The sequence below is a fragment of the Opisthocomus hoazin genome, chromosome 2 (genome assembly GCF_030867145.1).
Source record: "Opisthocomus hoazin isolate bOpiHoa1 chromosome 2, bOpiHoa1.hap1, whole genome shotgun sequence".
Lineage (NCBI taxonomy): Eukaryota > Metazoa > Chordata > Aves > Opisthocomiformes > Opisthocomidae > Opisthocomus > Opisthocomus hoazin.
The window spans coordinates 130,830,178-130,843,923 of NC_134415.1; the positions used below are offsets into that span (position 1 = coordinate 130,830,178).

At 57.4% G+C, this 13,746-nt stretch overlaps 1 protein-coding gene across 3 annotated transcripts; it reads left to right on the forward strand.

Annotated features, from left to right (window-relative positions):
- The first annotated feature begins 1,727 nt into the window (after positions 1 to 1,727).
- Positions 1,728 to 12,267, forward strand: PNOC (prepronociceptin). Of its 3 annotated transcripts, none has more exons than XM_075415077.1 (4): positions 1,728 to 1,805; positions 5,624 to 5,760; positions 9,553 to 9,976; positions 11,194 to 12,267. In XM_075415077.1, exons 2-4 carry the CDS (start codon positions 5,641 to 5,643, stop codon positions 11,241 to 11,243), a joined length of 594 nt encoding a protein of 197 aa, XP_075271192.1. In that variant the 5' UTR covers positions 1,728 to 1,805; positions 5,624 to 5,640; the 3' UTR covers positions 11,244 to 12,267. The 3 variants fall into 3 exon arrangements, with proteins under 3 accessions (XP_075271192.1, XP_075271194.1, XP_075271193.1); XM_075415078.1 differs by lacking the exon at positions 1,728 to 1,805 and adding an exon at positions 5,427 to 5,439; XM_075415079.1 differs by having other exon boundaries at positions 9,553 to 12,267.
- Positions 12,268 to 13,746: the final 1,479 nt, after the last annotated feature.

The following is a 13,746-nucleotide window of genomic DNA, read 5'->3' on the forward strand; positions in this document are numbered from 1 at the left end:
GTTAATTAGCAAGACCGTCAACGACATCACCCCGATGTCGTTTGCTGCCTCCTGCTCCTGTCAGCTCAACAGCATCGTCGTCACCGGCTCAGCCAAGGGCCATGGAGGCAGCCCCCTTCGGCCAGCTTCGGGGAGAAAAAGCTCCGGCGCCCCAATAAATGCCGAGAAATTAATATTTTGGGGGGGCTGCGGGGCAAATGGCAGCCCTGAGAGCTCGTGAGAGGACAAAAGAAGCACGAAGCCTTCCCGCTCCGGCTCGGCTGCGGCTCGGCTTTGCGTAAGAGCCGGGGAAAACGTCTTTAATGGAAAACCAAGTGGTTCAGGAAAGACTGAAACAACAGATCTATAAAAAATAGAATTTTGAAAAATTAAAACATAAATATTATATGTGTATATATACACTAAAAAAAAAAATCAGCGTCCTTATCTCCAGCACTCGCCTAGGAGGAGCTGGGGAATTGCTTCGCCCCAGGCCGCTCATGGGTCCCGCATGGCGTTGCTCACCAGCGCCTGCTTTTCCCCCAAAACACCCCAAATCCAGGCTGGCATCTTGCTTCCAGCACCGGGCGGGGTCTCCCATGACGCCCACTTCACCACTTTTTGGCATTTTTCATCAGTTTCCAGATTTTTTTTTGTTTTTACGCCAGCGCATCGCAGGTCTCACCCGGGGGCATTCAACGCAACGCTGGAACGGCCGTGGCCGACCCGAGAGGCGTTTGGCTCCCGTCTCCAGCCCTTCTGAGGGAGTCGTTACAACAAATTACCGAGATAGGATCGCAGCGCCGCGGCAGATTTTATTATTTAATTGCCGAGGTGGGGCAGGGAGAGATGCTTGGGGGGGTCCTGGCTCCTTGCCGGCCGGGGTGAGCGTTACAGCTGCGGGTCACCTAAATGGGGGAAAAAAACCAGGGTGACACCGGTTTGCAGAAGAAACCAGAAGGTTGAGACCGATTTGGCCTTTCCAAACCGAAGGCAGCATCTATCCCCGACGCCGGAGCGGCCAAAGCCGGCTCTCCGCTTCACGAGGCGCCGGCGCGCGGCTGCGGCTGCCTCGCCGGGCGTTTCCATCAGCCGTGAAATGTAAAGTTGGAATTTTCTGCTCCCCCCCTAACCCCCCCCCCCCCCCCCCATCATCTGCCGAGCCCGAAATCAATTATTCCCACCCGCACGCTTGCCAGCGACGCGCGACGCGCTCGGTAGCTGCCTGGCGTTACCTCAGCCGTGCCGGAGAAGGTTGGTAACAGGGTCGTGGGGACCCCCTCCACCTCCTCCTGGGGTCCGGGGGGGGGAAAGACCCCCCCTTTCACCTCCTCCTGGGGTCTGGGAAGGGCTGGGGGCTGCCTCAGGGTGTGGGGGTGATGTTGGGGTTCACCCGGCTGCTGGTGCCTTTGGGTCCTTGTGACCCCCCCCCCCAGGTCTGGACCGGGGCACACTGGGGCCACTGAGCAGCGGCTTCACACCCCCCATTCCAACCCCCCCATCCCTGGGGATACTCGGAGACCCCCCCGCACCTTCAGCTCTCCACCAGGCCAGCATCCCTTCACCTCTTTCGGAGGGGGGCTGCCCTCCCCAGCTTTGGAGAGGAGGAGGAGGAGGAGGGAGGGATGAAGGACGCAGAGCCCCGGTCCCCACCCCTGGCTGCGCATCCCTCCGCCGGCAGCCCCCCGGGGGTGGGCTCAGCGACGCACGTGTGCGGGGAGGGAGGTGTGGGGACGCGTGTGTACACCGTCTATAAATACCCCCGTGGCACAGGCGCCGGAGGAGTCACAGATCAGAGGAGCCGGCAGCCGACAGAACGCCCGCAGGTAGGAAACCCGCTTGAATTTTCCATCCCGTGGGGCTTGGCTGGGGGTCTGATTCGGTCCGAGGATGGTCCGTCCGCCTTCGGTTGAGATATTCCCCTCCCTGCGAAGGGTTCAGTCTTCCCAGAGGGATAAATCCATCCCCGCTATCCCAAGAGAGGAAAAGTTTTGGCTTCGCCATCCGGCCCCAAAACCAACCGGAGGGGACGCGATGAGAGGCGGCGCGGGCCGCCTGCCCGAAGCCGGGGGGAGAAGCCCACGGGGTGACAGTGGGTTCCTCCGGGATGGGTGGGATTATTTTTAGGGGATTTGTTTTGTTTTTTGGTTTTTTTTTTGGAGAACCTCTGCGCCACGACTGTCCCCATTCGGTATTTCTGCCCCTTTTTCTTCTAAGCCAGGACTTCACCGGGGTGGCTGCGGGATGCTCCGGGAGATCCCCGGCGTGTGAGCAATCCCTTTTGCACCATAAGGAGGAAAATGGGGGTGGGTTTTTTTGTTGCTTTGATTTTTTTCAGTGTCCCCCCCCGCCCCCCAAAAGCAGGAATGAACGGCTGAGATGCGGGGAGGAATCTTCTCCCCGAGCTTTTTTACCTCCAAACAGCCTTTCTCCGTCTCTCAAGCCCACATCTGTGTTTATAGTCGCGCCGTGGCGTCTAATTTCGGCCAATTATGGCCAATTACCTGATTGAGGGGGATCGACAAAAAAGAAACGCTTATTTTTCTGGCGAGAATAGGGCATCTGTGGCCAACCGCCCCCCCCCCCCCCGCCACCCCTCCTCCCCAGATCCTTCCGATTCTCCCTCAAATCCCCCCGAAAGCCGCCGGCACAAAGCCGTGCGGCATCGCCAGGGTTTGGGGGAGCCGGGGAAGCGTTTTAGCCGGTGCCAGAGGGGGACAGTGTTGGACAATATTGCGCTTTTTTCGACTGGGAAAAAGCTCTGACTCCATCCATGCTGGCTCCCAGCAGGGCTGGGTCCTGCCCGGTCCCATCTCTCCTGCCCTCTGGATCAGGCCTTGGCTTTGGGCGGTGGGGGAATTGGCCAGGGAAAAAATTAATAGGGGCTGGTTGAGTTCGGGGAGCGGGAAGCGAGGAGCTCCTGAATGTGCTCCCCACGTGGCGGGGCTGATCCTGACCCGGGAAAACGAAAGCATCGCTGCATTTAAACCCCTGCGGAAGGACGGCGATCCCGCTGCCGGGATAATCCCCGCTGCTCGCGTCTCCCGTGGGAAGAGGGGGTGGAGCATCCCTAGGGAGAGGCACGAAGCGTCTCCCCAGCGCTGCCCGCGAGCTCCCAACCCAAATCGCATCAAATCGAGCGAATAAAACCTATCTCAGCAAGCACCTGCTTCCCCTTCCACCTCTTCTCCTCGGGTTATTCCCTGCCCACGAGCTCCGCTCCATCCTTCCCGCTGCCCCTCGAATCAGCCCCTTTCTACGGATGCGTCTCTCACATCATCCCACCCGGAGCAATAAATTAAAGCCGCGTGTCCTGACGGATAACCAGACCTCGCCGTTATCTGAACTGCAGGCTGGGCTTCTAGAAAAAAAAGCCTCTTTTTTTTACCTTTCCCCCCGCCAAATATTAATGGGGGTAATTCAACTGGATTGAAAACTCCGGAGGATGCGCCCTTGGGGCAGCTCGTAGCGGCGGTGGGGGGGTCCCCAAGCTGTTTTGAGGGATGGCGTGGCCGCATCCTGACACCCGGGATGGATAGGTTTAGTTTTCGGGGAGGAAGAGGAAGGTTGGTGGCCAGGAGCAGCCCCAGTGTCCGAGGAGCCATGGGGGTGGCCGTGGTGTGACGCCGGGGCTGTCGCATCCTTTGCTGGCATCCCTGGGTGTGAGGGCAGCGGGGCTGGCCGGAGCGTTCCTTGGGAAATAGGACCCGAGTTCGGTTTTCCCGGAGGACAAAAAGGGTGAAAAATATGGAGAAACTGGGAAAAATTCGTTTAAAATGGGGGGGAAATGGGGAAAAATAGGGAAAAATGGGGGAGGAAAGGGGGAAAAATGGGGGGAAATGGGGAAAAATGGGAAAAAAATGGGGAAAAATGGGGGAGGAAAGGGGGAAAAATGGGGGGGAATGGGGAAAAATGGGAAAAATGGGGAAAAATGGGGGAGGAAAGGGGGAAAAATGGGGGGTAATGGGGCAAAATGGGGAAAAAATGGGGAAGAATGGGGAAAAATGGGGGAAAAAAGGAAAAAAAAGGAAAAAAAGAGCATCCCTCTTTTTCTCTTGCTGGTCCATGGCCGTGAGGCTCAGCAAGGCGCTTTGTGCCGTCACCGACCCCCAACCCTGCCACCCCCCATTGCCCCAGACACCCAAGGCCAGAAGCAAGAATAAAAAAATCCACCACGCTCGGCTCCTTTCGGGCCGATTTGATTTTGGGGGGGGGGGCATCGATGCAGAAAGCGGGGGTTATTTCCCTCTCTCCCCGCCCCGGCCGGTGATGCCGGCAGGGTACCGCAGCCCACCCGCCCGATAGCATCTTTCAATTAACCGGGAAGAAAAGCCGAGCCGTAATCTCGGAGCCAGCTCGGCGGGCGGACGCGACCCGCTTGCCCCCGGACATCGCCGGTGTCTCTTGGGGATGCGAGGACGGGGCTGGGGGGCGAGTTGCAGCCCCCTCCCCAGCTCTGTCAAACCCCATTTTGGGGCTGAGGGATTTTTCAGGGGGGTGTTTGCCCTTTCTCCTCTTTCTGCCGAGGCTCTGACTCACGCCGCCAGGCAGTTTTAATGAGACTCGACGAAGATTAAACCTTAATTCCTGCTCCTTATCAGCTTCCCCTCGTACCCTCCGGTAAATGACAACCGGGAGCTGCCCGGCTCTGTGTTACCGCCCAGATGATGGGGACGAAAGGTGACCGTGACACCGGCTGGGGACCCCGGTGGATGCTTTGCCTCCGTTGCAAGGAGCAGAGGTGTCCCCCCAGCTTGGGAAATAAGTGGGGACCCCCTGTCCCGGTGCTCAACCCCCCCGAAACGCAGCCTGAAATGCTGCTGGAGCAAGACACGAGTTGCGAAGCCACCGTCACTGAGGTCTTCCTTGCCCCCCAGCATCCCGCTACTGGATGCTCTGGCACGGAGGGACCTTGGTGCCACCAAAGGTTGCACCAACGTCCCCATCCCTGTCCTGCTCCTCTCCATCACCTCCATCTCCTCCCCTTGCTCTCTTGTACCGGAACCAGCTCCCATGGACCACAGGGGTGTCTGATCCCTTTTCCCGGTGGGATGAGGGTGGGGGATGCAGGAGGGAAGCGCACGGCCTTGGTCATGTCACTTAATCGCCACCTGCCACTGATGTCGGGAAAGCTGGACAAGACACAAGGGGTTCTTTGGGAACTGGTGTTGCTGCTCCACACCGGGTGGGCTCAGATCCCAGCAATCCCTCCCGGCAGCGACGGCTGAACCCTCCCAAGACAGGGACGGGGCCGGGGGAGCAGCACCCCAAAAATGTCCAGGAGGGGAAACCGGAGTGGGACATCCTCACCCAGCTCGGGTGAGGAGTGTCCTGCTCGGGGGACAGCCGGGGACGTGCTGCCCCGCCACGTCCACCTGCTAAAATAAGCCCCGGCCGGGACTCGTGCCATGAGATAGCCTGGAATAAATTAAACCGGGACACACCGGGTCTGTTTTAGGGGTGAGGACGCAGCTGAGCTCCTTTCCCGAAAGGACAATTTTGGCAGGGAGACCGGGAACATGCGCGTCTGGGAGGGGGGTGAGGGAGGACGAGCTGAGACCGGGCACAGCTCGGTGCAGGTGTAGGGCTCAGCGGTGCCGGGGCTGTCCCAGCTTGACGGATTTTTGTCTCTCCCGCGCCGCAGCCGCTGCCGGTGCCGCCATGAGGGCTGTGCTCTGGGACCTGCTGCTGCTCTGCCTCTTCGCCCGGGCGCGGGGCGACTGCCGGGGGGACTGCCTGCGCTGCGACCGCTACCTCTACCGGGACAGCTTCGACGTCCTTGTAAGTCCCCCTCCACGGGCAGCACCCACGGGTGCTGTGCCAGCCGCGTGCCCCCACGCTGGGTGGGCACCATCCTCCCTGGGTCTGGGTTTGGGGTCTGGGGGGGCTTCGGTGCCAGCGCTCGAGGGGAAGGTGCCACCTGCCGTCACTGTCCCTCCTCCTTGGGCACCCCCCAGGGACACCTCGGGTGGTCCCGAGGGAGGATGCGGACCCCAAATCGGCTGCCAGGAGTGATGGGGACAAGGCTGCGATGGCCCGAGGAGGGTCTCAGGAGGGTCTCAAGACCCCCAGTTCTCCTGCTTGCGAAATCACCGTCCTTACCTGCGCTAACCCCGAGCCCCCCCGGACCCCTACCCCATCCTCCGAGGAGCCACCAAAATCCCCCTCCGAGCCCCATCAGGACGGGGCCGGCTTTGCTTCGGGGGGATCGGGGACCCCACGACCCCTCTCACCCTCTTGATTCGCCTCCAACACCGGGTGGAAGGAGCCACGAACCAGCGGTTTGGGTTTCTTTCCCAGCTCCCAAACCTTGCTTTTCCCCTCCGCCGAGCCGTGGCCGGGCGCTGGCCGGCAGCGTTTCTTTCCCTCCCGCTCCCCCTCCGCCCCCCCGGGATTATCCATCGCCTCCCCCCGCCCGCTCGCCCGTTTATTAGCGATGAGAAATCACGGCGGGTTGAGATGTCCACCCCAAAGGAGCCGGCAGCTCGAGAAGCCCTCAGAGCTGATAAACGTCCCCCCAAAACCGTGGGAGGGGACATCAGAGACTTCCAGGGCTCTGTGGAGATGCTGGAGCCACCCTAGTGCCACCCCCTCGCTGGCAAAGCCTTCTGCAATCGCGCGTCGCTGCCACCAACTTTTGGGGCGTGGTTGCCCTGGTTTCGCCCCAAAATGTTGTTTGGCAGTCTGAAGGAACCAGGACCTCTGAAAGCTCCCCCTCTTCCCGCCTGGTCCTGCTTCTGGAGCTGCATTTTGCTCTGTCTCCCCTGGCCAGCACGCTGGAGAGGAGATGGGATGGTTGGTGGCTCATGGGTCCCATGCAAGGGTGTATCTCAAAGCAAGAGTGGTTTGAACCAAGAACAGAGGAACCCGCGGTCTTTCGAGGCTCAGTTTCAGCTGGAAGAAGCATCGTGGTGGGATTTGATACAACCCTCCACCATCTCCAAAGCAATGGCTGAGCAAGTCCCATCAGCGACGTGGCTGATCCATACTTCAGAGGTAGAAACAGGAGATCCCCCTGAAGTTCCAGGCATGCCTGCACCAGCAACGCAGCTGCCAGAGCAGGACAGGGACCAGCTGATGGAGCTGGTCTTCAAAATGTGGATGAATCACCTACCTCCTGGTCCCCAGAGCCATCCAGGGACCGTGCAAACCCACGGTGGCACCGTTAATCACAGAATCACAGAATAGTAGGGGTTGGAAGGGACCACTGTGGGTCATCTAGTCCAACCCCCCCGCCGAAGCAGGGTCACCTACAGCAGGCTGCACAGGACCTTGTCCAGGCGGGTCTTGAATATCTCCAGAGAAGGAGACTCCACAACCTCCCTGGGCAGCCTGTTCCAGTGCTCCGTCACCCTCAGAGAGAAGAAGTTCCTCCTCATGTTCAGACGGAACTTCCTGTGCCTCAGTTTGTGCCCATTACCCCTTGTCCTGTCACTGGGCACCACTGAAAAGAGCTTGGCCCCATCCTCCTGACACCCACCCTTCAGATATTTGTAGGCATTTATAAGGAATGCCAACTGAAGATCAGAAGGAGCCTCTCCAGGTAGTTTTGGCACTGAACGTGGAGGAGCATTGGCTGGGACTTGCTGAGGACTCCCAAAACACTGCGAGAAGAAGTAATTTCCATGTGAATTAAGACCACAGCATGGGAGCCGAGGACCCTGGGATGTTCCTGGGGTGGCTTTGTGGATGAGCAATAGGACCACCGATGGTCTTCAGCCTAATGCCTAGGGTAATTCCTCTTGAAGCCTCTTTGCTGGTGCTCATCAGAGCTGTTACCTGCATGTGATCCACCACCTTTCGTCTCCAACGTGGGGCACTGGCAGGGCACTGTCCATCAGCCACAGACCCCGCCGAAGCCTTGGAGATCCCAGGACAGGATCTTGGCTCAGCACAGGATGCCCTCGGTGCGTCCACAAGGACCCTCGTAGGTGTCCCGGCGTACAAGACCCTCGTCACCATCTCGCTTTGGGACAGCTTTTTTTTTCTTTTTCTTTTTTGTCTGAAGAGCCTGGCTGCCCTCAAGGGTGGAAACGGCCAATTGCTGCAGAACCACGTGCTTGAGCTGCAGCCCCGAGACACCACGCTGGGACTTGTAGCACCTCTCACGTGGTGAAGTCAACGAACCCATGGTGAAGAGAGTCTTTGCAAGGGTTCTGATCTTGCAGACGGCCTGTAGCCATGAGACACACCAACGTACTTCAACATGGGGTCCCTGGTTGGTTTTAAGCATTTGAAAGGGCCCACCATGAAGCTGACGCTGGGCTGGAGACCCTTCAACATGAGGGAAGACAACCCTTCCATTCTGGGCCCTCCAGCGCTGGTTTCTTCCGGTATTTATTTAATTTGGTTCTTCGACACTTTTCTCCTGGATGGTTTCCCCTGGGTTTTGGTGTTACCGGCTATCACCCCACAGCCCCTGTCTGTGTCCTGCCTTGGTGGATGAGGCCTCTTGGAAAGGGCTGAGACACAAATGCGGTGGGATGCATCCACGGGTGCTGAGGAAGCCCGATGGCACCTCTTGATGAGGCTGCTCTTGATGGGCCTTTGAAGGGACGTGGCAATCGGGGTGGGTTCCTGGGAGGAGGCAGATGCCACACCTGGCTTTGAGGAAGGCATGAAGGAGGATCTGGGAAGCTATGGGCTGGTTGGCCTTATCTCAAGCCTCAGGGAGATGATGGAGCGCATCACCCTGCAAAGCATTTCCAAATGTGTGAAGCACAAGAAGGTCATCGGGAGCAGCCAGCGTGGATTTATGAAGGGGAAATTGTGCTTGACCAGCCTGATAGCTTCCTGCAGTGAGACAACCAGCTTGTCCTGACTTTCATCAGGCTTTGACGTTGTCTCCCGTGACATCCTCGTAGACAAGCTGCTGAAGCACAGAGTAGATAAATGGGCAGTGACGTGGACTGAAACCTGGGGGACCTCAACATCTTCATTAATGACCGGAACGACGTGCCAGTCACACCCTCAGCAGTTAGCAGATGATGCGGAGTTGGGAGGTGTGGATGGTGGACCACAGGGTGGTGCTGCCATCCAGAGGAACCTCGCTGAGCTGGAGAAATGGGCTGGTAGGAAGTTCACTGAGGAGAAGAGCAAAGTCCCGTCCCTGGGGACGAACAACCCCAGGCACCAGGACATGCCATGGGCACACACCAGAGCTCCCTTCCCACCTCCGCTGTCCAGTGACTTGGTGATTTTTTGGGCTCGTGCCTGGCTGAAGGACCCAGCAGCGTGGAGCATGGGATGGTGGGACCGGAGCATGGATGTCAGTGGAGAAGTGCAGAGCATGTCCAGCGCAGAGCAGAGCCTGTCTAGGGACGGTCAGGAGAGGGGTGCTGAGCAGCTGCCATGGCTCCCCAGCATCTCCACCACCTCCAAGAGCCCAGGAACGGGTTTTGGGAGGGGACACCTCGCCGAATGAGCCCAGGCAAGGGCTGATGAGCTGCTGGCACCTTTCCATGGGCGTCTTCCAGCACGTTGAGTGGCTGGAAGTGGGGGGATGCCCGAGCACCCAGCGTTTGGGGTACACCCAAACCCCATCCGACGCCCACCCCCGTGTCTCTCGCGCAGATCTGCATCCTGGAGTGCGAAGGCGAAGCCGTGCCGCGGGCCACCTGGGAGCTGTGCGCCGCCGCCGGCCGAGCCGCCCCGTGGCCCCGCGACCTCCAGGACGCCGGCGATCCCTGGTACGGCGCGGTGCCGGCGGTGCCGGCCAGCCCGCTGCAGGTAAGCGAGCTGCTGCGGCGCCGGGAAACCGAAGACGAAGGCGTCGAAGCGGCGCCGGGCGCCGTCCCGCAGCCACCCGAGGACATTTCCCGACGACTCGGCGGTTTCCCGTGGGGGACGCACGGCTCGCGGCCGGCGCCGACGGCCAGGGGGGTACAGAAGCGGTACGGGGGCTTCATCGGGGTCCGCAAGTCGGCGAGGAAGTGGAACAACCAGAAGAGGTTTAGCGAGTTCCTGAAGCAGTACCTGGGCATGTCGCCCCGCTCCAGTGAGTACGACATTGCCGGCGGCATCAGCGAGCACAACGAGATCTAACGGAGACCCCCGCGCCGCCCGGCGAGCGCCGCCACGGCCAAAAAAGTCAACCCTCTACCCCGCCACACCACATGTCCATAGGCGCAAAGTAAAAAAGGGGGGGCAAAAAAACCATCAAAAAAAATCGGGGAATGGCTGGAAAATATCGACTCGGGGGGTCGGGGAGGGGTGCTGGGAGTGGCCGCCGGCACCTCGGCCGTCCGCAGGGCGCGCGGGGAAAGGCCCTTTTGCCGGCAGCCCCTCCCCGGCCCGGGGAGGGTGGGTGAAAGGGTTTCATCCTCGACGCCAAATAGGTCTGGAGGATGGGTCGGTCCCCCCAAAAGCAGGGGGGGGAAAAAAAGGGGAAATTTTAAAAAATTAATTTTAAAAATTTTAAAATTCTAAATTTTGTAAAAGGAAAAGTTTTAAAAAATAAAAGATATTTTGAAATTTTGAAATTTTGAAATTAAATTGAATTAAGAGAAAATTAAGAAGAAATTAAGATAAAATAAAATAAATTGAAATTAAAGAGTAAATAATAAAACAAAATAAAAATAAAAATTTAAATTTAAATGAAATTAAATTAAATTTAAAATTTAATTACTTAAAAAATAAAAATTAAAATAAAATAAAATAAAATAAAATAAAATAAAATAAAATAAAATAAAATAAAATAAAATAAAATAAAATAAAGTAAAATAAAATGGCGGAACCTTCTCCTCTCAGAAATTCAAGAATTCCTCCCCAAACCCTCCAGCTTCCCCTCCCCGCATCGAGCAGCGCGTTCACCCCGCGCTGTCGCTCCCCGGGGACCGGCGTCCCCCCCCCCGCCACCGGCTCCAGGCCGGGATGCTGGGAACCCCCAGCCCCTCCACCCCGCAGCGACCCATCCCCAACCCCCCCCCCATTTACAATTTGGGAGAATTTTAAATTTTTTTCCCCTTTCCCCCCCCTCCCCTGTTCTTTTTCCTTTGATTTCTTCCCCGGGTGGCGCCTCCCTAAATTAGGGGCCGCACCCCCAGCCCCACGAGAGAGCCCCCCGCTCCCTCCGCTCTCGGCTCAGCTGCTTTTTTTAATTTTTCCTTCTTTTTCTTTTTCCTTCTTTTTTTTTTTTTAATTTCCCTCTTTCTTTTCTTTATGATTTTTTATTTCTTTCTTTTGTCTATTTTTTTTTTTATTTTTTTTTTATAGCGTTCCGGCACCGCATCCCAGCACCTTCCGCCAGGCACAGGCAAAATTAAACCCTGCTCCTGCCCGCCCCAGCAGCCTCCGCCCGCTCGCTGCCGGACCCCAAAGCGCTTCCGACTCGCACGCGTTCACATCTCACTTTGCTCTTCACCCTCTAAGCCAGATTTAAACCAGGACCCGAGGAATTCCGGCCGGCGACGGGAGTCAGATGCCGCGGGGAGGGGAGGGCGAGGGCCGTGGGGGAGCGGGCGGAAAGCTAAACAAAATAAGGAAAAAATGAGATTTTTGAAAAAAAAAAAAAAAAAAGGGAAAAAAAAAAAGAGAAAAAATTGGATTTTTGGGGTTTTTTTTTTTTTGAGTCGGCCACTGGATCCAGCGGGAAGTCAGACCCCAGCCCCAGTGCCTACCCCGGCAGCGCTCGGCGGCCCCGGCCGGGGCTTTCGGCTTCCCACCGAATTGATTTCCAACATTTGGGATTGGGGGTGCCCAGGGGTCGCATCCCACCGCGGCTCCGTCCTGCCCCAGCGCCCAGAAACCACCTGGAAATTGATTTTTTTTCCCAATTCCCCCCCCCCCCCTTTTTTTTTTTTGTAATTTTTTTTTAAATTTCCTTTTATTTTCTGTATTTCCCTCGAAGTTCGGTAAAGCCTCCGGGGTTGACTTCTTTGCTCAGCAATACAAACTGTGCGCGTTTTCGTTGCGTCTCCCCCCACCCCCCGGCATGCATCGCGCCCCAGGACCCGCGCCGGGATGCGGGGTGGGGGGGTTTTGGGGGTCCCCCCCCCACCGCGTCGCTCCCAGGAGGATCGTCGGAGCCGGTTGATTCTCCCGCCGAATTCGCCACCCAAAAAGCCCGGGAGAGCCTTTCGCCCGCCGCGCCGCCCTTCGTAAAAAACACCCAAACAAATTAAAATAAAAATAATACGATAACCCCCCCCGCGGAACAACAACAAAAAAAATAGAAAAAAAAAAAAAAAGAAAAAAATCCCAAATCTTGTTCTTTTTAATTGTTTCATACAAAGATTTCTCCATTAAACTTGTACATAGCAAAAGGATTAATAAATTAGTTTACTGTTTCTACGATATTATTGCGACTGGCGACCGTCACTTGGGTCAACGCTTGCAGAGCTGCCCCCCCCCCCCTCCACCCCCCCTCCCGCCGGGGGGTGATGGGATCCCCCCGCTCAGCTGGGGGCAACGGTTTAGGGGAAAAAAAAAGGGAGATTTTTGTCAATTTGCAAGGTTTCCAGAGCGGCGGCTTTGGGGGGAGAAGTCTCCCCTTGCGTGGGCTGTTGCAGAGCTGTGGGGGGGGCGGGGGGGGCGGTGCTGGTGCGCCCGTGCAACGTGTGGATGATCTGGGGGAAAAAAAAGGGATTTTAGGGTTCAACAGAGAGAAGGGGAATTTCTGCCTGGCTCCGTTCCAGGGGGTAAGGACGGCTCCGGTGCCCGCAGCCCCCCAGCTCCCTGCTGGATACTGGGGGGTTCACCGGATTCTGGAGCCCCCCAGGGTTTGGGGAGCGGAGCGGTGGCGTTTTTGGCATCGCCATGGAAACGGTGCCGGTGGAGGGGTAGGGACGCGTGGTGGCCAGGCCCAGTGTCCCCAGTTGGATCCCAGTTTGCAAGCGCCGGGCTCCAGTTGAACCAGCTCCAGGCCGAGAGGCGACTTCCCCAGCCTTTTTTTTTTTTGAGTTAACAAGAAAGAAACGAGGGTTGGCGATTAAAAAATTAATTGAGGGAGGACTCTGGGGGGTTCGCGTCGCCGGCGGGGAGCAGAGGTCCCCCAGCTCCGCGGTGGGACGGCTGCAGCGCGGGAACGCGGGGAATCGCATCAATTTGGCGCTCCCAGGACGCAATTTTTCAGAGTGTTTTTCTCTCCCCCTCTCCCTTTCACCGCGCAGGGGAGGCACCGCTCCCCTCTGTACCCCGCTTCCCCTTTTTTCCCCTGTTTCACCTCAACATGCATTAAAAAAAAAAATAAAATATAAAATTATCCAGGTTTTTCCATCAAAAGAGAACTTCTCAGCTGGACTGGCCGCAAAGGAGGGCTCCGGGCCGTGAAGCTCGGCATAGCCCCCCACCGCAGGACAGCGATGAAAAACCCGCCACGTTTCGCACGTATTGACCCCCCCTTTGCGGCTTCCAGGTTAAAAACTTGATGAATTTGGGGTTTTTTAGGGGAAAAAGCCCAAGAAGCAGAGGACAGGCACGGCCGGCGGCGGGAGCGGCGCAGCCATCGCCGGGCAGACGCTGCTATCTAGTGGTGCCAGGAACCATCGTGCCAAGGGGCTCCCCAGCACAGACCGGTGGGTCGGGGGGCGAGCAGGCACAAGCAGCGCGGAAAGCGGCCCCACACCCAGGACCCCCACGACACAGGGGGACCCCATGACACAGGGGGACCCTCACGACACGGGGGGACCCTCACGACACGGGGTACAACGACAAGGCAGAGCCAGCGAGCTACCAGGCAACTTTTCTTTGTTTATTTCTTATAAAATATATTTCATATCGCTGCTGTAAAAATTACATTTCACATTTTTAACTTTTTTTTCTTTTTCC